A 27,586-nucleotide genomic window follows, 5' to 3' on the forward strand; every position below is an offset into this window, starting at 1 on the left:
TCACATGTTTTTTTTTAATATTTTGCCAATATGGGGACCAGATAAATGAATGAACTGTAGTTAAAGTAAAATTGAGAATGGAAATGGGGAATGTGTCAAATAGACAACAACCCGACCATACAAGAAACAACAGCAGAAGGTCACCAACAGGTCTTCAATGTATAAGAAATTCCCACACCCGGAGACGTCCTTCAGCTGGCCAATTTAGTCTAGCCAATGGATTTTTAAAATCAGTTAGAGTATGATCTTTTTCAGCCAAGTTTTGTTAAAATTTTCTAAGAGGTTTCCATAATCAAGATTTTGGCATCAAATGAAGAGTTGACATGGTTAAGTTTTATGCAGTTACTTTCTGTAGTCCTTTGTATATCTGTCTTGTATAGTGGCAGCTAGCCATCTTGATTTTCAGACTGATATAAAAACCACAAAAACATAATTTTCATCATGTGATCTTTCATACACTATAAATAGCATGAATCAATATAATTTGATTTATGGAAGTTTTTCCCAGGCATGTCTCTTTGTTGAAATCTTTAAATTTAATAAATCTAATGTAAGTTAGAATAACCATGCTTGTTGGTTGATTGGATGGTTTGGGAACAATGTTGCCCCTTTTGAAGTAAATCTCTTTGGATAGTCATAGATTGATCATTGTTAAATATCATTTTCATTTTCTGCTATTTCCTGGTGGAAGTTTTAATTGGTAGAGGAAGCCAGAGTGCCTGAATAGAACCATCAACCTTCAATAGGAAAACTGACAATTCTAGTCAATTAAGATTGTAGTCCAGTGCACCCTTAATAAAAATTGTTCAATCTTCTTAGAACAGTTGACCCCTTTTGGTTGGTCTTAGAAAAGTTTTTCCAATCTGAATCATAGGTTTTAGAGAAGACGTTTTTAATGATTCCTTTTGGACAACAAATATTAGAAAACAGATGGTGAAAGAAGCTCCAATGGTCTTAGGTATGTGTTTGCAGTTGAGAGGTATATTAGGAGTCAATCTAACTTAAGTATAGAACTCTCATTTTGTTTTGCCATGTTGACTTACTTTAAGATCTTATTTTGCTTTTTCAATTTTCTCTCTTATCTACTTAAGCATGTTAAGTTGTTAACCAAAATTTCAATTGACAAGTGATGGCGAAATATCACATTGCCCTCTGGTCAAGATATTGGCTTTTTTTCTGACCACCTAACCTTAAAAATAAATGGGGAATGTGTCCATGGGACACAGATGATTCCCCCACTTGCACATCATATAAAGTTATAAAGGGACAAAACTGAAGAACATCAAAGTCCTTGTAAGCACCAAAGAATTAAGATTGTTTAATTGTTTCCAGTGAACATTGTATAAAGCATTGGTTGTAGTTAATTCAACTACAATAAGGGACAAAGGAATATAACTCCAATTTAAAAAAATACTTTTAACAAATACATCATTGATATTTTTAGAACAGATATAAGATTCCTATTTTCCATTTGTAAAGGAGCATAATTCTAAAACGGTTGAAGTGAAACCACCAAAATTCAAACTTGATCTGTATTTTGTGGTAATAAGCATTGTGTATAAGTTTAATAACATTTGGTTAAGCAAACTTAAGTAAGAGAATGGACACAAAAAATTCAGCAGTTTTTTTAATTTGTGAAGGGCATAACTCTAGAACAGTTAAAGTGACACCACCTAAATTCAAACTTGATCTGTGTTTTGTGGTAATAAGCATTTTGTATAAGTTTCATGACATTTGGTTGAAGCAAACTAAAGTTAAACAAGAGGCTGTCACAACGACAGCAAACCTGATTTATTAACATTTATTTGTGTCCTGGCAATATCACAAGAACCATTACTCCTGAACGGTAAAAGTCAAAATCGTCATTATAAAAATTTCAAAAGCTTTGGCTGAATGGTTCATGAGAAAATGCACGGACACGACTGGAAACACCATTTTTTAATCTTTCAAGAACCATAACTCCTAAGCGGTAAAAGTCAAAATCGTCATTATTGAACTTGACCTCTATTTTGTCATCAGTAACAACATATTAAAATTTGGGAAGCTTTGGTAGAACAGTTCATGCGTAAATGCACGGACACGACTGGAAACTCCATTTTTCAATCTTTCAAGAACCATAACTCCTGAACGGTAAAAGTTAAAATCGCCATTATTGAACTTGACCTTCATTTAGTTGTCAGTAACAACATATTAAAATTTTAAAAGCTTTGGTTGAACGGTTCATGAGTTAATGCACGGACAACATTTGATTGCCGCCTGCCCGACCGACCGACCGACCGCCATACATCCCAAAATCAATAACCAACATTTTTGTCACAAAAATCCGGTTAAAAATGGAAACCTACTTTGAGACGTAAGTATAGACGTACGTACAGACAGACAAGGGTTAAACTTAAAGCTCCCTTCGCTACAGCATGTGCATAAAAACTAATTGACCTGAAGCTCTGAGGAAACAATTTAACCAATGATAAGTTCTAGTAAAAGTAATTTCTGTCAGCTCAAAGTGACAAACAGCTGATATGGGAGAACTCTGAAAGGGGATACTACCACAGCGGATGTGTCAATAATCAAAGGAACAAACACATTTATCAATTTTATATCCTTTTATTGCCTCCTTTGAAGGATAAGATTGTAAAAAATATATCAACATTCAGACATACAAACTTTTCATTCACAGCATATATATTCAATCTTCCATTCAACACAACAATAAAATAACTGACACTTTCGAACTCATCATTTAAAACAACAATTTACCTTTAATACCTTGTTTTTATCTTTTAACTGATGAAAACTTACGTTTTATCTTTATAATGAATAAATCTTAAAATCCAAAAAGAAATTATCCACAAAAATTTTCATGTCATAAAAAAAGTTTTTTTTATAGATTATTTTAATCAATCATAATTTAAGTGTTGAACATGTTGAATCTAGTCAATTATCTACTATTTGTTTAAATTCATTTTTCCAGTGAAAAAGCGTTAAAAAATAGCACCAGAAAATAAATAGAACTCAAAACCAGATTTTTACTGGTTCGTAAATATAAATATAAATTTCCTCTGTCAATAAATAGGAGATTTTTCAAACAAATATCTTTGTCAATTTTTCAACCATCCAAATACAATTGCCAATTTTAAGAATTCAGTTTAAAGCAAAAACAATAAGTATCTAAAAATAATTCACATTCATCCTACATTCGTACAATGGAAAAAAATACATGAAAAAATAAACTCTGAATTTGTGAAAAATAATGAACTATTGTGACAATTGCTAATGTCTGATTAAAATGAGTTTTCAACTGCAAATACATGTATAAAAATAAAGTAAAAAATCAACTCATCAAATAACTACGCTCATACTTACATTATTGCACTTAGTTATAATAAACACATTTAAATGTAAGTCTACTAAATCACACAAAACAATGCTAATTCTGCCTCAATGCAAATTTTATTTTTTATAATCAAATATTATTTTATAACAAACTATTAACAATAGCATTTTTTCCCTCTTTGTTAGAAATGCTTTGTTAACTTTACGTTTTGTTAAATTTATCAATTTATGAATAATATACTAGGAATTTCTTCCCAAATACCCTTTATAAATAATGCATTCTGCAATTCAAATTTTTCTCAAATGAATGATTTTATTATGAACTCAATTTATAAGGAATGATGTCATATTGAACTTGAAAAATGAAGAATTTTTTCTATAAATGAAAGTTTTAAAATTTTCAACTGTTTACGAATAAACTAAATATAACATGCATAACAACTTATAGCAAAACCGTTTTCAACAAAATAGCCTTATCACAAGAATTTAACCATACCAAGATTTATTGACATGTACTGTAAGTGTTGCAACAATGCATAATGTCCAAAAATAACCCAACATAGTTAAGTATCAGGTAAGAATGCCCCATTCATACAGTATATTTCTTTCATAAATAGAAGCAATATAAATTCTTTATCTGGAAACAACAATTCAAAATCAAGACAAATACTTTGTACATTTTTGGGTGAATTTTTCCTCGAAGTAAATTTTCTCCAGGAATATTTCAGAAATATTATCTGCTTGAACAATAATAATTTACAAATCAAAACTTTATACAAATAAATTAATTCATAGCACTTTATTTTCGGAATGATAATGAGAAAATGATAATGAGAAATGAATGTAATTGTGTATATCCTTTTTTCCTGTGTTCCTTACACCATTTTTTAAATCGCTTTTCTCAATTCTTGTGACCCTTGCCATTATGTGCAACTTCATATGCCATTTTTATGCATTTACTTTTCATTATAAAGGACAATTTTATCACATATCAGGAAAACAACTTCAAAAACACAAAATATACTGGATTTTAACATGTATAGAAAATGATCATGCAAATGGTGCAATGAAAAGTATGTATTTGAATTGACAAAAAAATCAAACAGCCAATATCATCCCACCTTCATAATATATCTTTCTTTCATATTTTTACAATTTTTTTTTTCAGTAACTATAAACCTCTCAAATAACCATTTACATGAATAACCAGTAATTTTGTACATTTGTAACAAGTTTGTGACACAAATTTAACAAATAATTATTGTTTACAAAATCAACAGAAACTGATCTCAAAAAGAAATGTGTTAACAGTCGATGCTTTCAAAACAAAAATTTGCAATTAACAAAATGAAAAATATCATGTACTATAATACAATATTTTGAGCTGAGACAGTAAAACATCATACTATGACTATTACACAGAAAATGGACCAATATCAAGGCCAGCTGTCATCACTTGAATAGTTTATACTGAAAGGTATGGCTCAGACCACTATACACATTCAATTCTTTGCTCTAGAGCTAAACGGAACCAGTTTAAAACTGTATCCCTGGTGTCCAAACTGTCTTCCACAGATAACAACCTGATCCATTCAAAGAACCAGCTAAAAAGTCATGTGATCTTCCATGACCTTTAATTGCATTGTAGTTCCTGTTTCCAAGGTCACTAACAAATTTTACTTCCTGCACCATTCATAGAATGCACTAAGAAATCATATAAATTGCCTAGCAATGAAATTTCATCAATCAAATCTTTGAAAGCATTTCAAATCATTCTCTCTCCAGCATCTCTTTTTCAACATTTTCACAATATCTATAAAAGAGTACACACAGAATCACAGATAAGGAATGACTAGTTTTGTTTTTAGAACTCGGGTCATGACGGAGCCGTCTCCTCTTTGGTGGTAGTGTCACCTTCCGGTTCAGGTGGTGTATCAGGATTAATATCTTTGGGCGTATGGTCGTGTTGTGAGACCGAGATCACGTTAGCTGCGGGGAATGAGACAACAGTGTCGGCAGGAATCATTCCAAGTTCCTTCTGTATTTGTAACATCATGGGATTGGCGCCAGGATCTTCTTTTGGAGTAGAATTCTGAAAAAAGTGATAATTGTTTAATTTCTATCATATACATCTTCTTTCAAATTTTACACGTCTATCTAATTAACAATTTATCTATGGACAATATAATCTTTATGGAAAGGGCATAATGCTTTCAATATCATTTTAGAAAGTTAAAAACATTATCATGTAAAACATTTTTTTTTTCATTAACTTTTGAAAATCTCTTTTAAATGTAGAGATAATGTAGATATATACATCTGGTGCCATATGTGGAGCCGTATCTGCTAACCATTCTAGACCACACGAGATCATCATTGGTTTTGGTGTGATTAGTGTTGCTCAGTCTTACATTTTCTTGATCTTTTTGTCGTTTATATTATTTGACATGGCATTGTCAATTCGTTGTAGACTTATAAATTTGAATATCTTTTTAATGTCTCCTTTTGTAATTATCTATACCCAGGAATTTATCGACTGTTTATAATTGTTTTTCACTATACGTACTACATGTACCGGCATTGTGGTTTTTAAACTGTATCAGCTAGTAGTCAAAAATAGAAAAATTAAACTGCCTGGTTGATATTATTATTTCACCTACATAAAATAAATTTAAGTATTTCTATCATATTACTTACTTCTTGAGCATCCTCATAACACACTGGGTGGTAAGTCTGAAAAATAAAATGTATAAAATTATTTTTGAAAAATGTGCAAATATTAAGATAGTATGATAGTGCTGTTCCCTGCCTAACATATATTTTATATTTTTGGAAAACACCCTTAAGTCAAGACATTTTTGGCAGACCCATGTTCAAGTCTAGTATATTTTCCTGCCAAATCTAAAATATTTCAAAATAAACGGAGAATGTGTACCCATGGACACAGATGTTGCCCTGCTTGCCCAAATTTGTACTTGATCTGAGTTTTTGGTAATAAGTATTGTGTGTAGTTTTCAAGTTTAATTAAGGAAAACTTGAGTTGAAGAATGGAAACTAAAAAAAAATTGCATTTTTTTTTCATTTATAAAGGGGGCATAACTTGATAATGGTTAAAGTGACGCCAACAAAATTCAACTTGATATGTGTTTTGTGTTGATGAGCATTGTGTATAAGTTTCATAACATTTGGTTGAGGCAAACCTAGAGAACGGAAAACAAATTTTTTTTGAAATTTTTCCATTTATAAAGGCTAGGGAATTCAAACGGTTAAAGTGACACCACCAAAATTGAAACTTGATCTGTGTTTTGTGATAATAAGCATTGTCTTTAAGTTTCATAACATTTGGTTGAGACAAACTCAATAGAACAGAAAACAATTTTGGGACATACGTACATACATACAGATAAGGGTAAAACTTATTGTCCCTTCCGCTATAGCGGAGGCATTCAAAAAAAGAATTATTAAACAGATTGATGAGCCACGAAACAAATCAAAATATATTTGCCGGTCTACCAACTTATGTTTTCCCCTAAATAATTCTCTCATTTCCAATATCCTTACAATTATTTCTATGAATATATCTTAGTTTCTTTTAACTATTCTATTTGAATTACCTTGCCAGCAGACCGTAATGCATTCTTTAAATGCCATTCTTCAGATTCCTCATCAAAGAACTGTTCAAAAACATCCCCACACACAACACACACCTAAAATATAAAATATGTTTTAATAAAAAATAAATTAAAGAGAAATGAACTTTAATTTATTAATCCAATCAATACACTTCAAGAAATAATACTGATATAGGTTTTCATTTTTGGAGCTTATAGACAACATAAAAACTTTAATTTTGGTAATACAATTTACCCCTTGTAAAAGATGATCCTTCATTTTTATAAAGAAAAAAAGAATTCACTGTAAGAATAATATACCATTACTCAAAACTCATACCAGTTCAAAATTAGGGTTGACTTATTTGTTACATTTTCTTACTTGTGCTTTTTTTTTACCATAATATGAGGTCCATGTATTCATATTTTTTTTTAAACTAAAAATGAAAATCTCAAATGCTTCAGCTTATTTTTATAGCTGGCTTAAAAATCTGTACTTCCACGAAGAACAAATGGTAAAACAGTCAGCTCTAAACTAAACCAGAGAAAGACAGCTTTTGACATGCATCCCTAAATGGGAAAAAGAGACAAGTTAACATGGGTGCAGGCAAAACCTGCATGTTGAAAAAGAAAACTAAATGCTAAAAAGAGGACACAAATTACATGAAAGATTGAGCAAAAAGAACCTAATTGAAAACCAGATGTGAACTCAGATGATTAGCAAAAGTGATTGACTTACATCAGCAGAATCTTCCCCTGTAGCTGCAGGACAATGTAGAATGTCTTCTCCCTGAGGTAGTGCAGACTCTTTGTCTGGTGTCTCTTGAGCCTGTGCTGCCAGTTGTTCAAACAAACTTGAATGTGCTGAAAAATAAAACAAATCACATATGTCAAATTGAGAATTCTAAGATTTGACATTTTTTATTAAAATGTTTTTTTTTTATCGTAATTATTTTTTTTATTCATAAATTTGGCTTTATGATATTTATCGTTTTTTATGTCAATTTTTTTTATTACAAACATTATAATAAATCTATTTTGTTGCTAAATGATGAATCACATACAACTTTGTCCAATCCATACTTTTACTTCCTCTTGCCATTTACCAAATAAAACCAGGTGCTGTGAAGAGCCTGCTTCATTCATATGGATTTGTGCCCATTTAAGTAAGGCCACTCTTTGTTTATGACTGTAGCTATCAGATTAAAACTATTTTAACACAAAAGTAACTGTAAGTTAATGTAAGAATGCTTGTATTTAACATAATTTTCTGTTGATACTATAAAGTACATGTTAATGCTCAGTAACTGGACCTAAATTTGTTTTTTTAAAGTATTTGTAGTATAGGTATAGAATAACCTACCTCTCTCTTCTGAATCACCAACATCTTCATACTCTAACCAATCCTGTAAAACAAGTAAACAATCAGGAATAAAATTATATGAGACAGAAATTCAAAAACCAGTCTAATTTATTAAAAAAAATGATCTTAGATTGAAAGAAAACCAACAAAAAAGAATAGTTAAGAAAAAAAGACTAATCAAACACATAGCTTATGAAAATATTTAATCCCGCTGCAGATGTTTGCACCTGTCCTAAGTCAGGAATCTGATGTACAGTAGTTGTCGTTTGTTTATGTAATTTATACATGTTTCTCGTTTCTCCTTTTATATATAGATTAGACCTTTGGTTTTCCTGTTTGAATGGTTTTACACTAGTAATTTTGAAGTGCTTTATAGCTTGTTGTTCGGTGTGAGCCAAGGCTCCGTGTTGAAGGCCGTACATTGACCTATAATGGTTTACTTTTATAAATTGTTATTTGGATGGAGAGTTGTCTCATCAGCACTCACACCACATCTTCCTATATCTATTAACTTCTTTTTTTCTTGAATCTAATTTTGTATCATCTTGTAACAATTAGAACTTTATAAAATATGGGTTATTTCATGAATTAAACTTGGTGGTTAAATATTTGTTTTGTTGGTGCATTAAGCAGCATTTTGTAATGAGGTCAAATACTTATTTGGAAGTTTTTTCCATGTACTTATTAACTAAGTAAAAATTAAAATAACATACATCTAATTCATAGAACCAGGATCTGTATCTTGAAATCTTAGCTCCCTTTTTTTCCCTCTGATTCTGTCTGAAGTGCCAGTCTAAATGTTCCCTGTATAGTGTTGTCTGCGATGCCATGAACCTGGTACCACATGACGTACACTGGATACCAGAGTACATCCTTTGTATAACACCTATATATTGCCTGAAAAGTAAAAAAAAAACATAATTAATGAATCATTGTATTGCATTTTAAAACTGCCGGTAGCAGATGCATTTTTTTTATTATACTGTTGCAATGAAAATAAGTATTGTGTGTCTGAAGCACTTTTCTGGGTAAAACTTCATCAGGATGACTGAAACCTAAACATATGAAAGCCACTAATATATATATATACTTAAAAATTTTAGGAGCCATTCAACCAATGGGACCTGAAAAGCTAAGCTCAATTCACTAAGGTTAGCTTTACTAGACAGAGTTGGAATCTGTTTCTTCATAATACCCTAATTTATCAACAGGGAAGTTCTATAGAAAATTGCTTTTAAATTACGTTTGTTGCAAATCACGCTTTCTGGCAACACATAACCATAGCAGGGAAATGAATTGTTGAGATTGTAAATTCTGTTGCAGGCGAGTATCATAATCTATTTCAAGTAAAGAACTGAATATATATTATGATTATGTAGCACATATTCAGTTCTTTACTTGAAACTACAGAAAGGTTTAAAGATTAAACAAAAAACAGTACATGGATACCCCACTCACACTATCATTTTCTATGTTCAATGGACCGTGTTATTGGGGTAAAAACTCTAATTTGGCAGTAAAATTAGAAACATGATATCGAAGGGATCATGTTTACTAAGTTTCAAGTTGATTGGACTTCAACTTCATAAAAACTACCTTGACCTTAACTTTAACCTGAAGCGGGACAGAATAACGAATGGATGGACGAGTGAACGAACAGACCCACAGACCAGAAAACATAATGCCCCTCTACTATTGTAGGTGGGGCATAAAAAATTAATAAGAATCACATGATTAAAGTACTTGACAGTTTAAGACTAAATAGTAATACTGATGTTATACTTACTTTTTTAGGATATTGATTTTCATTTCTGTTAAATCAGGAATCTTCTGAGGTTTTGAAAGCTTTAGTCTCTGAGAACAGAAAATAGTCATAGTTTACAAAGTCAATACATAAATAAACACTCTGTAATCAAATCTATAGAGCAAATGTTTAGTTATAAGGTTAATTATTTAGAACTTCATAAAAAATGTCCACGCCTGGTATTTCTTACTATTTATAGGTTATAAACTGAACCCTATTTATTCTCATTTGAATTATTTAAAATTGTGCTTTCGTAGCTATTAATATCTTTCTATGTGGTATAGGTTTTGCTCAGTGTTGAAAACCATACATTGATCTATAGTTGTTAAATCCAACATAATTTGATATGTGGCAAAGAGTTGTCTCATTGGCAATAAAACTACATCTTCTTTTTTTATATATATATATAAAAAAAAAGAAGATGTAGTTTTATACTGTGCCTACTTATTATTATTTTCTTATTTTTATTTATACCACATCTTCTTATTTTTACATATAATACAACATCTTTTAAATTTTAAATTCACTAACCACTGGCTTCTTTTTCTCTTTCCCATCTGAAGACTCTTCTTCTTTCTTTTGTGGCGATTCACTCTCTGACTTCTTTTCCTCCTTTTCCTTTTCTTTGTCTTGTTCCTCCTTTTCTTTTTCTTGTTCCTCCTTTGCCTTTTCTCCAGATTGTGCAATCAGGCCAACTTTGATAAGTCTTTGCAATAAAGACTCAACGTTCAATGGCTCAGGTTGCAATGCTAAAATGTAAACAAACATATGTAGGGATAGTTTAGTTATCTGTGTCATATTTTATGGACATTTATTTTTCCCGTTCATGATGCGTTTTCTTTTAAGAAAATGGTTAGGCCATACTTAAAAATATTTTGGTTTGCCCAAACCCTACCCAAAAGTTGAGACAGTGAATAGGTAGGTAGGCATATTCTTTCTCTTTTTGACAAAGAGAAATTGAAGTGTCAGATGTTTTTTGTCATGCCGATCTGATTAAAAAAAAAAATCAAATCAAGGCAATAAAAGTTTTTGAGTAGGCAGCTATTTTCTTGGTAGGTAGGGTTTATAGGGTAAACATACATATTCTTTTTTATTGCCTTACTAGTAAATAAACTTGCTTAATTAATAATAAGACATCACACCAATTAAACTGTTTTCATCCTGTACACTTTTTGGTTGAACTTTTGCAGCCACAGGCCAGGCACTATTTTTTTTTAGTGGATTCTTTATTTTTGTAGGTGACATTTTTTGTGGATTGAGGTAACTTGCATATTTGTAGATATTTAATTTCGTGGTTTGGCAAAGTTTTCATACATTCCTTTAGAAAATTTGCAATTCCTTGAATATTTAAATTTGTGGTTCCCTTGTATCACCGAAATCCATGAAAATTGGTATGCAACGTATATTAATGTATCTACAGTATTCTATGAGGGTTTGGATGGGGTTAAACGATTAAAGAATAATGCCCTTAAAAAATGAAGATTAGAGAAAAAAGGGGTGAAAATTTTAAAAATGTTTACAGAATAACAGACCCCTCCCCCCCGATTTTTAAAAATGCCGATACAAAATTAATTAATAAAAAAATTGAATTTAAAATGTAAAACTTACTTGGTGGCTGTTGGGATGGCATTAAATTTGGAGGTCCTCCTAGTGGCTGACTCATTATACCTAAAACATATAAATTTTTATAATATGCCAGAAATAATTAACAAAACATGAAATAAACAAACACAAATTATGACTTACACCCCCATTTGACTACGAATGGGGCATGTTTAATGCATTATCAGAAGCACTTTATAAATTATGCTCTTTTTCAATAAGTAAAATTACATAAATTACTTGTATACCTAAATTATGAAAAATGAAAGATATATGACTTTTGTCCAAGTGTTATTTTCAAAATGTAAGAATTTCTGTCAAGAGAAGATTTTTCATATGATATCAAATAGTAAAAATAAAGTTTTCAAAAACTGACATGACTGCAAGTTCTATAAATTGACCTCTACACTGATAGAACTTGCAGTAAAATGTCAGTTTTTGAAAACTTTATATGGTTTGAGCAGTTTTTTTTTCTTGTAAGATAATTATCTTTTTTAAAGATTTTGTTACACTATGGATGTAGGAGGGAATGAAATAGCACTAATGTTCACTATCCCTGTTTCCTCCTGTGTCAATATTTTTTTGCGTTGCTTCCTTATTACATTTATTTTTAGGATAAATACTGTAAATTCAGAAAAATGGGATTGGGTTTTAATCGCAATAATTTAAACTCTCATTTTGAAATATTTTTTATGAATTAAAAAGGATTTATCTCAATATCGCAAAAATTAATATGGCAATTGCAATAATAAATGCACACAATGATTTCTGAATTTCTTAGACTAACCTGGATTAATTGGCTGATTCATGACACTGATTGGAACAGATCCTGGTGGCATCATTGGTTGACCTGGCAACAGCTGACCTGCAACAGACACCGGTGGACCTTGAATAGGCATTGGCTGACCTGGCATAGGCATAGACTGACTCATATTGGGTGGCATACCAGGCATAGACTGTAATGGCTGGCCTTGAGGACCTTGTTGAAACATTGGATGTGGACCCTGAGAACCCTCATCTTGCATCATAGGTCTTGGGCCCATTTGGAAAGGTGGCATAGCTCCTGGACCTGGCATTTGCTGATTTTGTCCTGGTGGAAATATCTGGTTTGGTCCAGATGGAAATGGCTGATTTGGACCAGGCAAAAATGGTGGTTGATTAGGACCTAGTGGAAATCTTTGATTTGGTCCTGATGAAAATGGAGGCTGATTTGGACCTGGAAATTGCTGATTTGGTGGGAATGGTTGATTGGGTCCATGCTGGAATGGCTGATTTGGTCCTCCTTGATTAAATGGTTGACCTGGTATAAAAGGTGGTCTAGGCTGAGGTGGACCAGTTTGATTCATGGAGGGTCCATTAAACTGATCATTAATTTGTGGAGAGCCTCCTCTTCTGTCTGGACTATGTCTCCTATGAGGTGATCGTCTTCTTCTATCTTTATGACTATCTGGACTTCTGGACCTTTCATCATACAGAGGTGATCCCTTTAATCTATCCTTATTATTAAGTCCTGGAGGTTTTGCAATATCCAAGTCTAATATGGATACAGGCTTCTTTTGTCCAAATGAAGGCGAGTTCCTGTCATCTGATCCATGTCTCTTGTCACGTTTACCTCCACTCTTCTCAACATCAGGTTCTTTGAGGCTCTGATTCTCAATTGGGTCCAAGATTTTCACATCAGGTGGTGGACATGGAAGCCCAACCAGGAGCCGTTGATTTCCTACAGTTATTTCTCTTGGGGGTCCATTAAACTGCAACTCGTACCAATTTCCATCAATAATAATTTCATGAGAGGGACCTCCAAATGCTACCATATGAAATATTCCATCAATGCAGACCTCAACTGCCCTGTCTGTAGGAATTAAAAACTTCTGCCCGTTTATTATTACATCTCTAGGAGGTCCATCAAATCGTATACCCCGTGCTACACCATCCATTACAATAAAAGGAATTTTTCTATCAAGTCTTATCTGACATTGCAACCCATCAATAACTATATTTTTAGGCGGAGGAGTAAATCTCATTTCTACCCTTTCGTCATCCAAACGAACAAATCTTGGCTTCCCGCCATATGTTCCATATTCTTTTTTGTCTATTAATAGCATTCCATCTCGCCCATCTATCAAAACTGTATGTTCCTTATCACGAAATCGAATTATTTTAGGTGGTGCATCTATGCGCAAATTGTACAAAAATCCATCAATCCACATATTCCTGGGATTTCCATGATAAAATACTTGAGCTCTTTGATTAGGACCTGGGCCCCAGAAAACTTCCTTCACAGGGTCAGCAACTTTGTACACAGCAGTACCATTTATAAGAAGCGTTCTTCTTGTTTGTTCAATGAAAGCCTCCAACTGATCCCCTTTGAAAGGAATTATACGTTTTGGTCCTCCCATTCTGTAATGATGTGGCTGACCATTTACAACAATTTCTTCTGTGCCATCAGGGAATATATTCAGTACTCCATCTTTTATTCTTACCCCTCCTGGCATCATCCACCTGTCATCTCTGTCAGGGTCATAAATAGGTTTAGGAACTAAACGTGGTACTCTTTCATCTCTAGGAGGTTCTCTACGATTTTCATCTCTGGGAGTATCTTTACGATTTTCGTCTCTTGAAACATCTTTACGATTTTCATCTCTTGCAGCATCCCTATCTCTACGTCTATCATCTCTGGGTCTGTCTCTACGCCTTTCATCTCGATGACTTTCATTTCTGCCATGCTCTCTATGGGATTTTGATCTTCTTTCTTCCTTCTGAGATCCCCTATGAGTTTTTTGTTCACGGTTTTCTTTTGCAGGAGCCTTGAGAGCATCGGGAACTACAGGCTTGGGCATAGGCGCATCTTGTGAATTATCTGGAGAATTTTCCGATCTCAACATTTCCAACATTGCTCCTACAGCCAGTCCAGCACCTTCTTTTTTCTTCTCTTTAGGTTTAAAAACTTTTTCTTTTTTCTCTACATCGCGTTTGACAGGATCCAGTTTAGGTACAATGGGTGGTTCTTTCTCTTTTAAAATAACAGGTCCAGGGCCTAGGAGACTTGGTTTTACCTCTTTGGGTCTATCTACTGGTGATCGTCCTACCTCAACATCAGGTCTCCTATCTATAAGTGGGCCTCTATCCATTTGAGTAGGCTTACGGAGGTCGACATCAAAATTCATAGCAGGGTCAGGACCAGGGATAGGTCTGTCTCTATCAGATCCAGTAACATCCGGCTCTTTATTCAATCTAGGACCAGGTCCAGGTCCAAGTAAGCTTGGTCTTACTGGTTCTTCTCTTGGACCCCTGTCATCTTTTGGTCTATCAGGTCCCCTGAACTGGTCCCTTCTTATATCTGCATCATGCTGGTGACTTCTATCTTTTCGAGGAGAACTGTACTCCATCAACGGTTCATTTTGTCGAGGAATAGGCGCTTTTCCTGGTGAGTTATAATCCATTAAAGGCTCGTTTAGTCTAGGTGGCAGTACTCTTTCATCTCGTCTATGAACTTCAGGTTCTAGAAGAGGCGGTTCATGTCCTGGATGGTGATGTCGTTTTTGTTCTTGCAGAGAATCAAATTCAGATAAACTTCTTAAAACTGTTTGAAGTTCCTGATGACTTAGTTCTCCAGACTTTCTTCTCATTTCCATTTTTCTTAATATTTGTTCTCGATTCTCAATTCTCAATTCTTGTGGTACATCCTCTTCAGAAGGAGGCTGTCCAATCCTTTGCACTGGTTCATTATAACCAGGACTTCGACCTGGAGGTCTACTGAAGGGTGGTGTTCTGAAATCAGTATCCCTTGGAACCTTGGGTGCTTGGTGTCTCTGATCGAGTGAATCTTGTCTCTGATCTATGTCTTCTATACTTGATCTACGACTGTCGAAGTCCTGTGGATGATCAGCCTTGTATCTTGCCCATCCTAACTGCCCACCTCCTCTGGGGGAAATTGTATCAGCGTGTCTGTAATCCTGGTCTTCATTTCCAAATAAGGCACTGAAAAAATTTTAACAAATTAAGGAATTGTAAAAATTTAACAATGAATCTTTGCTTATGTTTTGAAGGTGATAATTGCTTTCATCCACTTCAATAGAACTCTGATTGATAGCTGTCTCATTGGCATTCATACCACATCTTATTTTCTGTACTGGTGCAGATGCAGTTCTGCTGTGGGACAGTCAGTGATTCAAAACAAGAATGTTTATTATGAAATATTTCACATCTTTAAAATTGCACTTAATTTTTTTTAATCAATTTGTATTTACTGAAAGCTCTCTTTGAAAGATAGTCATACTTATCGTGCTCATTTCTTTCTTTGCATTTTTTTTAATGTTCTATTTGATTTGTCTCCACACAAAAAAACAAATCTCTAGAGTTTACTTATCTTAAAATTTACCTGATTTTATTTATTGTGTTGTTACAAGCCAATCTGCTATTTATAATCGGTGCTGATTTTTTTAATGTTGCTTTAATCTTTGAAATTGGTGATGTAATATTCCATTTCAAGTTACTCGTCTGAGAATGGTTTTTAATATCATAACACATAGAGTCAAGTAGAGTGAGAACACTATGACGTCATAAACTAACGCTGTCTAGGAATAAACACAGTATCTACAGGCTTTTATCTCATGGCTGAGAAACTTTTCCTTTTTTTGAACCATATATAATTTATGAGGGTCTGTTTGGGGTTTACAGAATGGATAATAATTTACAAAGAAAATTTAAACAAAAACAAATAAGTAGAGAGTATAAATGTGCTAAAGTATAAATTATAATTGTGGAATACAACAGAAAGAAGGTATAAATATAATACTAATTACAGAAATAATGAATGTATAGCATAAGATATCACCCAATTACAGAAATACCAAATAACTGTAATGTTTTTATGAGCATTGTACAGGTTATGTTAAATATTTAAAAAAAAAAAAATAAAGATACCATAAAACAATGTAGAAATTTGAAGAATATTGAAATTAAGAACCCCCATCAAAGCCCTCATCTATAATGTCCCAATAAAATGTTCTGCTCACCTTAAATCTTCATTTAGCTTGGTATGAATGTGAACTGGTTCCATGGTAGGAAGGCCTCTTTCCTGACTGATTCTAGCTTTTTTACTGTTTCGGCCAGAGTCACGATCTCTATAATCCTGTCGTTCATCCAGATCCCTTTTATTAGAACCAGAAAGTCGACGATCATCTTGATCTTTATCCTTTCTTCTTTCATCAACATCTGTACCGGTACGCTTAGGTATCCTTGGTAAACTAGATATGGGTTTTCTATGTTCAATCTTATGTGTGTCTTCCATGGGTTCTTCATTCTGAGTTTTGGTGTCCTGTTTTAAATCAGTCTTACTTCTACTTTTACTACTACGTGTCTGAACTTTAGACCCTTTTCCGGTCTCTTTGACAGGAGACCTTGACCTTTCTCTGCTCTTTCTTGGCGACTTACTCCTTCTACTTCGAGTCTCTTTCCAACTATTTTCTCGTTCTCTGCTTTCACTTTTTCCATTTCTTTCTTCACTTGTTTTCTGATTGTCACGTTCTGAGTCTCCCCTAGTCCGTTTATTTTTGATATGTTGAGTTTCACTAGGGCTTAATTTACTTTTAACTTTTTCCTCGTCATTTGGTGATTTCCCTTTATCATGAGTATCTTTGTTTCTTGATCTGCCCTTGTCATGATTTTCTTGGCGTGGTTTAGTGTCATTATTTGTGCTTCTAACTTTTTCCTGACTATGACTACTCGTTGCTTTTAAATTCTTGACCTCTTGCTCCTTGGATTCTTTGACTCTTGTTTCACTGGCAGCCTTTCTGGGATCTAATTTCTTTTTTCTAGGTGATGCAACTACACTTTTTTCAATTTTCACTTTCACTGGACTTTCTAATTCCTTTGGGCTAGAATGCACTTTGTCTGGACTTATTTTTTCTTTTTTTACTTCGACATCTGGCTTTTGTTTATATTGTTTTTTCGGACTGAATGTATTTTGTTCCATAGGTTCATGTTTCAAACTTGGTATTGCTTGGTTATTTTGATTACCAAATTCCGACAAAAACGGTGATGCAGTCTGCATTGGGCGTGGCAATAACGCGCTAGGCATTGGAAATGGCAACATCCCTGGACCAGACGTCATGACAGGTGGCTGATGTATACTTTGAGGTGGCATAATGGATTCACTTGACAATGTCGGAGGCTCTGTTTCTCGTCCACCAAACTGATTCAATGGAACATTAGTGCTGGGACCAAAAAAGGTCAACTGAGGTTGTTCCTCACTACTTGGAAGAAGTTCAGGCTGTGCTGGCTTCAACCTCATTCTTGGATCCCTGCATACTCTTGGATCTCTTAGACGAGGGTCTTTTTGTATTCGAGGGTCTTTTTGTATCCGAGGATCTCTTGATATCGAAGTTGTTGCCTCAGCTGGTGCTTCCACACCAACAAATAAGTCAGTTGAATCTGATGAGTCAGGCTAAAACAGAACAACAGAATATTATGAATAAAAGGAGACATTGATAAATGGTTGTTGTTGGGCTATGTGTCATATTACTTTTTTTTACTGCTTTGACCAGGTTCACTGTTTTACAAAAGGATTTTCTCAAAATACATTTTGTTGTCCTGAATTAACAGTAATAAAACAGGCTTTGTTTTTTATTTTAATTGCTTCACACTTTTATGTCAGGTTTTTTTTTAATCCCACTATAGAGTATGGGTTTGTCTCACTGTTGAAGGGTGTACAGTAGATAATTGTTTATATATCTTCAACTCTTGTTGATAGATGTTTCCTGCTCAGTCATCACACCTTATTTTCTATGATATCAATGTTAATGAGACAGCAACTCACCAATATAAACAAAACATCAGATGAAGAAAAGCAATAAAAACGCTGTTCCTTTGCTTTTGGTGTTTTTGTTGTTGTTGCTATGCATGTATTGATTTTGTGTTTTTGATGGATATCCCATATCCTTTGTTCTTTTGTAATATGAGTGTGTTTGTGTTTTAGAAATGTTTTTTTAAAGTCCTTCTCTAAGAAAGAAACAAATTGCTGCAATTTCATCATAATTAACAAATTGCAGATGTTTTGTTAATGGATGCATTCAGTTTTGAATACGTACCATTTTTACCTGAGATTTGAGACGTGCTTCAGTTTCTTTCAGTTCTAATTCTAGTCTTTTCTGTTGTAATTTCAATATTTCTGCTTGCTTGGCAATCAGTTGTCTCCTCATTTCAGCTTCATCATCATCATCTGGCTCCTCAGGAAGTGGTAAACCTTGCTCTTCCTTTTGCTAAAAACATAATCAATGATTAAATGATAGAACAGTGCTGGGACCTTGTCTTTTTTTTCGCTGGCCTCGTCAGATTTAAATAATGATTGTACTGAGAGGCTAAAGATCACATTTTATTTCCTTATCCAACAGCACTTGGTTTTTCACAAGAAATTAGAATGGTTGACCCATCAAAAACATTTTAATCCTGCTGCTTTCTTTTGTTCCTGTTTAAAGCATGCAATTTATTTGTATTCAACGATTGCTATCTGCCAGAATTATTTCCCTTTTAATAGCTTGCAATATTGAATGATTTTTGCTCATTGTTGAAGGCTTTATCATGACCCTTAGTTTATTACATCCTGGTCTTTTGAGCTTTATTGGCATTCATACCATATCTATCTTTAATTTTCTTAGTACCTGTAGAAAGACATAAGCCATGTATCAAATTGTATACATCAGACAGATTTTTTCCCCAGAAAAACTAAAAATATATATAAATTTTCCATGACAATTTACGAAGGGCAAAAATAAGCTAAGACCCAATTAAGCAATGGAAACCATCCAACATCTATTTTGCCTTAAGAAGGGATTTGCAACCCTATATCATGAAATATAGCTAAATTTAAAGAGCAGGCCACATTTTTTTTCAACTATTTCAACAGTTTTTAGGTTTTGACACGGCTAGTTCTACTAAAAATGTATCAAACTGCTTATAAAACCTGTCAATGCCAAGGGGCAGATCAAGATATTTTTAAAGGGGAATTCTGACTGTCCCCATTCAAATGCAGATTGTCAAAATAAATTGGGTGGGGGTCTAACCCCGGAAACTCCTTCTGAATCCACAACTGGGCGTTAATAAGTCACCCTTCTGGCATTATTTTGCTTTTAAATTTTTGTGCATGGAAAATGTTGTAGAAAATGCTACATGGACCTAAAAAAATAAGAGAAAGGATTGGATTACCCAGTTATTGTTGAAAATAATTTTCAATGTTTCAATGAACTAATCAAGGTGACAAACCTAATTTACCAAAGAATTAATTCTGCAAAATACTCGAAATTAAATGGTGTAGAAACGAAGGTAGTAATGCCCTTTACCATTAGGAGTCAGTCAGTCAGTTTGGCTACTGTTTGCGTCAAATTGGTTAAAATTTTACCGTGATTCGTTATAATATACTTATCATGATTTGTCAGAGGTCTCAAGTAACTATCATTATATATCATTTATGAAAAAAATCAACGTTATTCATCAAATCAGTCGAATTTTCAACGTCTAAAAGAAAGTGTACACATTATCTTCATGCACCAAAAATTACAGTTAACGTCATTTGGCAAGAAATTTTACCGTTATTCATCATGAGGGTACCCCCATTACTACCCTCAGGAACCAATTACACTCGAGTCAACAATTGCTTTTATACACCAATTAGTCTTATGCATTAAATTGTTAATCTAGATCATTAATGACTTACTCCCCTATTTATTAATACTAATTTTCCACAAGTGTGATCTTTTTCATAATAAAGCAGATCTATTCAAATTGTAGCCTTTTCTTCCATAAGTGTATCATAACGCAAGAGGGGGTCCTGAACCTGAAATCCTGAGGTTCGAATTTAAAAAAAAAATTTAATTCCAGACATTCCGAAAGGATCAATACCAAAATCCAGAGCTTAAAAACACCAGGTCCTGACAGATGTCCTGCCCCCCTCTGGTAATGATCTAAATTAAATTTAATTTAGATTAGATTAAAATGAGAGAAATGAAAAAGCACATAAAATGAGAAATGAGTTGACAGCATTTGCGACAGAATCCTACCTGTGCAAGAAACCTTGGATTGACATGGATACTACTGGACATACTAGGTGGCGGTGCAGTCAGTGGCCATGCATGGTCAATGTTGTTCACCCTCACATCCAAGGCATACATCCTTCTACTGGAAAAATGTTGATTCCAGGTCTGTCGTACTTTAAACATACACTGTCGAGTCTTTTCATCTACCTATTTTTTTTGGATCAAATTATATGGAGAATTAACGGCAATGTTACCTGCAGGTGAACCTGTTCCCACAATAAACTGGTGAACACAAAGACAATTTTATATACAGCAGTGTATGAAAGTAATATTTCTCAAAGTTAATGCTCACATACAAGCGCTCTTTCCCATGTTATTTCCAAATTAAGAAATTTAAGCCTAATTTTCTTTCAACCAACATCATGAACATATTAAAGATTTAAAATACTGAAAAATCAACACCATATCCATTCAATAATAAACGAATGCCAACATGCAACCTTAGAAAAAACACCTTCATAAATATCCTTCAAATATTCAAAATAGACCAAAACTCTTCCAACATGATAATGGTCAATAAACCCAAAATAGCAGTGCAATACAAGTGAATGAGAACAATTCTTTGAACTCTTAGTAAAATAAGTTGTGTTTTTTTTTAGATTAACCAAGCTTCACGTTGTGGGATAATATAAGTGTGGAAGGCATCTTGGCTTTCAAAGGAGAATTTGTGGAAATATGGATGAAAAATCTTGTAATCCTCTTTCGAATTCTTTGCTACAAAATCATTTTTTGTATCAGATTATTAAATTTTCTTTCTTGGTCTTAATTGTTCACAAATATGTATGATTGGAATCCACTTACAATACTATTGGCCAAGTTGTGTCAGACATTTTGTTGGTGGAGGACCTAGAAAACCCTAAGAGAGCTATTTGACTTTAGTACAACTGGAAATCTTTATATGATTTTGGAGTCAAACACACTGATGGCATGCTAATGATACAGTAAATCACCTACTAAAACTTACCAGGAGCCCCCCTCCCCACATGATGGAACTATTCTGCCACATAAAGCAAAAACTGTTCTCGGGTGGATTTCAGTGCCCCTTACAAGGCAATGTCCCATTCTCAGTGTTGCCTAGTTTGGCAGACCTCTGGCACCCCTTATTTGAAATCATGGATCCGCATCAGGTTTTTTTTATTTTCAATGATCGAGTCTAAGACGTTATATCACTGTGATGAAATTGGATGAAAAATTAACTTAAGTTACACACCAGTCATTTGTAGGTATAGACAAGATAATAAAAAGGTGCTAATCATCTAAACTGAAAATAACACATCTTCAATGCAATCAACCAACCCAATTAACAAGAAGTCCTGCCCCATTAAGGCTTTTCCCAGTAGAGCTTAATTTATTGCAAATGCCAGAATTTTGCTACTCCCATGCCAACTTTTGACTTGTCTAGGGTCTCATTAAACACCACACACTTTTCAAAATCCTTGATCCACATTTTATAAAAGCCAAAGTAATATACTGGTTAACCAATTGTAAACTGATAAATAGATTGAGACATCAAGTCCTCTCCATTCAAAATTACTATTAAAAATTTTGGATCCACTGCATCAAGTCCTCTTTATTCACACTTACAATAAAAACTTGATAGGACGTTATAAAGCAGGACTTTATCCTGGTCATGAAAGCATCAAAAGCACTCATTTAAAGCATGGTAAGTTAACAGATGACGACAGATGCCAAAAGCTCACATTGGCCATTTGAACATCAATTTATCTTACATTTTGCAAATGCTGCTGGTACTAGTGTTATTAAACCAACAATTGCTAAGAAAGACAATCAAGATCAGAAGGGGCCAAGTTGTTGCTCTGCTAGCTATTATCACTAATTGCAACGACAAAATTGAACAAACTGACAATGGCCTCCTTGTAATGCAAAAAGTGACTTTTGTGTCATTAAATGCTCTTCTTTTGAACTCTGAATTGTATAAATATATTAGTGCAAAATTTGTCTCCTTTCATTTAAAACTAGCATATTTGTCTTGACTGCAGAATCCTATCCAAACTAAAAGCTTAACAAGCCCGTAGCCAGGAATTTTCAAGGGGGGTGACTCATGAACTCGACTTTAACAGTCACAATTTGAACAAAACGTTGACTTTAACAGTGCTTATTTGATTTCAAGGGGGGTTCGTCCGAACCTCCCCTGGCTACGGGTATGCTTAATTCAAAGTTATCATCCAGATCTAGCAGCTTTAAAGCTTCAGGAATAGTTCTTGCATAAAATTAAGTCATAAATGTAACCAACACTAGATAGATTAATCCAACAACAAACTTTACCTAATTTAAACCATCACAGAGAATTTAAGAATGTCTGAAATTAATTTGCCATTTGTTTTTTTAATCTGTTTTAATGAGCTATTGGCAAGAAAAAGATTGGTCACGGTCTCAATGGTATTATAACATTACCAAAATGAATATTCAAATACTATATATAAAATAGAAAAACAGCTTTGACCATTACCACATATTAACCAAGAAGACAAAATGGTGTCAAGTGAAGCTTTGCTAAATAATGGAAGCACATGATAAGAAATTACAGAAAAACACACACAATTCTTTTCAAATTCGATCTTTATTTCCTAAAATATTTTTGTGGTTCTGCCAGGTTGTCTTCACAGAAGTTTTTGCACTTGAACTATTTTTAGTGTTGTATTTCCCCAATCAACTGCAGTGGCAATTAACCAAAAGTTTGAAGATACCAAAATAAACTAACTTGAACCTGTTTTTTTAAATACACATTTTAATCTAAAATGTCAGTACAATTGTTTTTCTTTGACGGGATTTTTTTTGCCGGATCTTTTTTCCTGTTCTCATAAATTATTTTCCTTAATACCACAATCTGACAATTTTGGCAATCTGTCTAAAATGAAAAACATTCTATAGCCTTTAACATGTTTAGCAAATGTCAAGAGCAATTTTTGTTCTGGTACATTGTATCATTTGCAATTTGGACAGTTGTTGGCAAGACAGATAATCTATCATTCATCATTTAAAAGTAATAAACACAACCTTAACCATTGTTGAGGCCTTATGTGCTGACAGGCACGAAGAGGATGAGTGAGTGAGTGAGTAACCATTGTGAACAGTTAATTTGGCTGAATATTACCATGATAACCAAATTGAACTTCCTTGAACTTTGAGATGAACATGAAAACTTGAGAGATGCAAACTGATGGAAACTGAACCTTTTTCTTTACACTACTACTGATGTTGTCATCTGAGGAAAATGAAAACAATAAAATTCTACTAAATAGCTAACGATGGATGCAAGTGACGCCATGACAACAGATGCAAGTGACGCCATGACAACGGATGCAAGTGATGCCATGACAACAGATGCAAGTGAAGCTGCATTAAATTTACAATCATACAATGGATAACATAATGATGCTTGTCAATAGAATATGCAGTCAGCATGGTCAGTCTGAACTTGTCAGAAATATCCATTAGTTTTCAGCATTTCTCCTTCAGTTTTTTGTTTGTTCATGATAGATTGTTTTTACCCTGTTCTTGACCAGTTGTATCTTCCTAGTGCTGCAAAGGTTTTTTTGTGCTAAATTAGTGTTTGACATGTGTTGACTTGTTCGGTAGATTTATTTTTACACCAGATTCAATTGTTACACTTTAGATATACTGTGTACGATTTTCCATATAGTTGTTGTAAAGCTCACTATCAAAATATTTCTGCCAGATGGACTTATATTTCTATTACGGTAAATAGTCCATTTTGTAATGTAATAAGATTGATATCTGATTCAAGCAAATAACAACTTTATCTGTTTTAATTTTCTTGAATGCATGTAACAAGATCTTACTTGATAACTGTAAAATTGTGGTATATATTCAAAGTAAAATGACCAAAACCAAATGTTTTTCCCAGTTCCAAAAGTATTTCAGTCCTTGCTATAATTAATCCAGATTTTTTTGTGTACATTTTTTTCACAATGCTTTAAATGTAACAGTACAAGAGGCAACACACTTAAATTGTAATGTTTAGGGACAACATTTGCATGTAGTGTACCAGTTATCATTGAATCTGGTGCAAAAAAGGGAGACTTGTATGGTTTGTTTTAGTTTGTGACAATTCCTAGTTGAACAATTTTTCATACAGAAGGTTCTACAGGTAAAAGCTGACAAACATTTGTTTTTTTCAAAAGAAATAGAATATTTAAAAATACAAATTGCAACAATATCATCTGATTACAAACTACATTAGGCTTTTTGTAAAGTTGAAAAATAAATAAAATTGTGTCTTCGCCAAGTTCAACTGCAGCCTTTTTCCAACAGATTCACTTTTTTAAAAGATCTGAATCAGATGCAGTAAACATGTATATACATGAATTAAAAAACCGTTAAACTTTTGGAAAATCTTGCATATTCAGAAATTATTGTACAAAAATTGACATCAAAAAATTATTCAGGCAAAGGCTTAAAACTTAAAAACAATATGTAAGTAAAACAAAGGTAAAGCCATTCATGTATATCTGTAATTAAATAATAAAATTTCAATAGTATTTTTAAAGAATGTGTTTGAAATGAATCTTGCATTATATGTATTCAAGATACTGCTGATTCTGTTGAACAGCAGGTACAACTGTTTGAAAGGTGTTCAAAATTTCTATCTCGTAGACATTTTTTTTGGTATTGTGTGACAAGTATCACTGGCTTTATTTATGATGTTTCAGAAAAAAACCAGTCTAGACTACTGTAAATTCAGAAATCATTGCATTTGCTTTTTAGTACTTTTCAGGGACCCCATAAAATACCTTCTACTTGTCATCTTGTGTAATCTGCAGCGAGCACAAATTTATTATAAGTTGTATATTAAAGATGTTTCTTTTTTTCTTTGCAAACATCTTGATCTCATTGCATATTTTTGTAATAGAATAGAAGTGAATGAACATTTCTCCAACATATGCACATGTCATGAGGATCTAGAAAGGACTTGAAGATTAAACATTTCATACCACATTTGGGGATCTTGAAACTGGTAAGACAGTTGTCCCGTGTTATTCATTGAGTAATTAAACTGATAACAGATTTCATGTAGCCTGTGTAGTGCAAGGGAAATAAATGAATCACAAACTGACAAGGGGCAAATGAAAGCAAGAATGTAAGGTTCAACTATTGTGGTTATCAGTAGTTGAGTATTGAAAAAAAGCAATAATTTCTGAATTTACAGTATATATTTTACGAATAACAATGTACATGTAGTACCAAATTTATGCAAATGCATCATTGTCATGTTAACATAGCAATTTTTTTTTAATTTGTTACATTTGATAGAGGTGTCACCAAAAAAAAATGTTTTGGCACACATCAACAGACAATTCGGAGTAGATATTGTTTTTTTTTTGTGTGTATTTTGTGTAGTGTATCTAAATATAATTGTTCACGCTTTCAAATTAAATATACTTTGTTTCACTATTGTTACAAGATATATATCAACCAAAAGTACACATAAACTTGTAGCCATCTTCTCAGCAGACATTTTTTTTTATTTCACTGACAAGGCTTTCAACATCATGAAATAAATTCATTTTATTTTCCTTCCTTAGAATTTGTGCACTAGCGTCACACTTCCAACTGATAACAATTGAATAATTTGCACATAGAACATGTAGAAATGATGTGCGATTACGATTTTCTGGTCACTGGTTTAAATGCATTTGGCACTGATCATTTGTTCTTGCCGTTTCAAGCATAAAAGCACAAGTGTAGTCCTCTTCTTTTAATATCAGCTTCTCAGAGATGTTCAATATTTGCACTTTAAGCCACTTCTTATCTTGTATTTCCATCCATTTGCTAACATAGCTATGTATAGTTCTAGTTTCCATATTTCGAAATCTAAAATTAACTTTCAAGTAATGTGTTTGGTCCTTGTTTTAAATTCATGAAGATCTCTCACGATTGATTTTATCTGTTAAACACTGATTGCAAGTGTTGTGCAGCCTCCATGAATATATTTGGTTTGCAGTTTAAGACTTCTGTTTTTTCACAACTCCAGAATTAATAAATTAATCGATAAATCCTTTGTCTTTATCTTGAATTTGACTGACGTTTCAATGTATTGATAATATCACCATTTATGAATTTGTGAAGATGATTAATGAATTAGGCGAACAGCTTCAATATTCTGAAGGCATCATTCAAAATTTTCACTGATGAAAATCACTTTTAATTTCGCACATTTGCATCAGATAAATGAAACTCCTCAAGGATTAATTTTTCTAAAATTTTCCACGTGCACAATATTTCATCCGAATTCCTGCTACACACACATATAAGCTTGTAACAATAGTGAAATAAAGTTACCAACAAAATAAAAATCATTTAACGTGTTTAACAATGCTGAAAATGAATGCCAAGTGAAGTCATTCACACGCCCATTGTTTGTTACTCGAACTGTAAAAACTTTGTATCATATGTCTTCTGTGTAACACTTACATATGTTTTACCTTAATTGTAGGCACATCTGAATTTTAAGTATGAATGTTTATGAGATGTGAACAACTGAATTGGAAATTAAAAACAATTCAGACTTAATAGTTATGTTATTTATTAATTTCTTTTAATGAATTCTTTTTCCCCAAATGAAACAAAATCAACATGTGTAGAGACTATATTTTGTCAAAAATACAAAAAATTCAAATAAAAAATATTAAATTTTACAAAAAAATTCTCCAAAAAATAAAAATAAAAATTCAAATATAATAAAAGTTCTACAAAAAAATTCAAAGATTAAGTTCAGAGCTAAATAAGTCATTTCATA

The 27,586-nt window shown here is 33.0% G+C and overlaps 1 protein-coding gene across 2 annotated transcripts in view; it reads right to left on the bottom strand.

The window, feature by feature from the left end:
- Positions 1 to 2,584: 2,584 nt before the first annotated feature.
- LOC139486464 (uncharacterized) overlaps positions 2,585 to 27,586 on the bottom strand; it is a 36,041-nt gene continuing 11,039 nt past the window's right edge. Inside the window, exons 3-15 of one of the 2 annotated variants that reach the window (XM_071271349.1) lie at positions 20,770 to 20,952; positions 18,814 to 18,975; positions 16,732 to 18,161; positions 12,501 to 15,694; positions 11,720 to 11,779; positions 10,643 to 10,860; positions 10,094 to 10,161; positions 9,021 to 9,204; positions 8,308 to 8,350; positions 7,684 to 7,808; positions 6,948 to 7,040; positions 6,031 to 6,066; positions 2,585 to 5,425 (exon numbers count right to left, since the gene is read on the bottom strand). In XM_071271349.1, coding sequence (XP_071127450.1) covers positions 5,210 to 5,425; positions 6,031 to 6,066; positions 6,948 to 7,040; positions 7,684 to 7,808; positions 8,308 to 8,350; positions 9,021 to 9,204; positions 10,094 to 10,161; positions 10,643 to 10,860; positions 11,720 to 11,779; positions 12,501 to 15,694; positions 16,732 to 18,161; positions 18,814 to 18,975; positions 20,770 to 20,952 — 6,012 coding nt within the window. In that variant the 3' untranslated portion in view covers positions 2,585 to 5,209. Of the gene's footprint in view, positions 5,426 to 6,030; positions 6,067 to 6,947; positions 7,041 to 7,683; positions 7,809 to 8,307; positions 8,351 to 9,020; positions 9,205 to 10,093; positions 10,162 to 10,642; positions 10,861 to 11,719; positions 11,780 to 12,500; positions 15,695 to 16,731; positions 18,162 to 18,804; positions 18,976 to 20,769; positions 20,953 to 27,586 lie in introns of both variants that reach the window. The other variant, XM_071271348.1, reaches the window with a different exon arrangement.

The sequence above is a fragment of the Mytilus edulis genome, chromosome 8 (genome assembly GCF_963676685.1).
Source record: "Mytilus edulis chromosome 8, xbMytEdul2.2, whole genome shotgun sequence".
Lineage (NCBI taxonomy): Eukaryota > Metazoa > Mollusca > Bivalvia > Mytilida > Mytilidae > Mytilus > Mytilus edulis.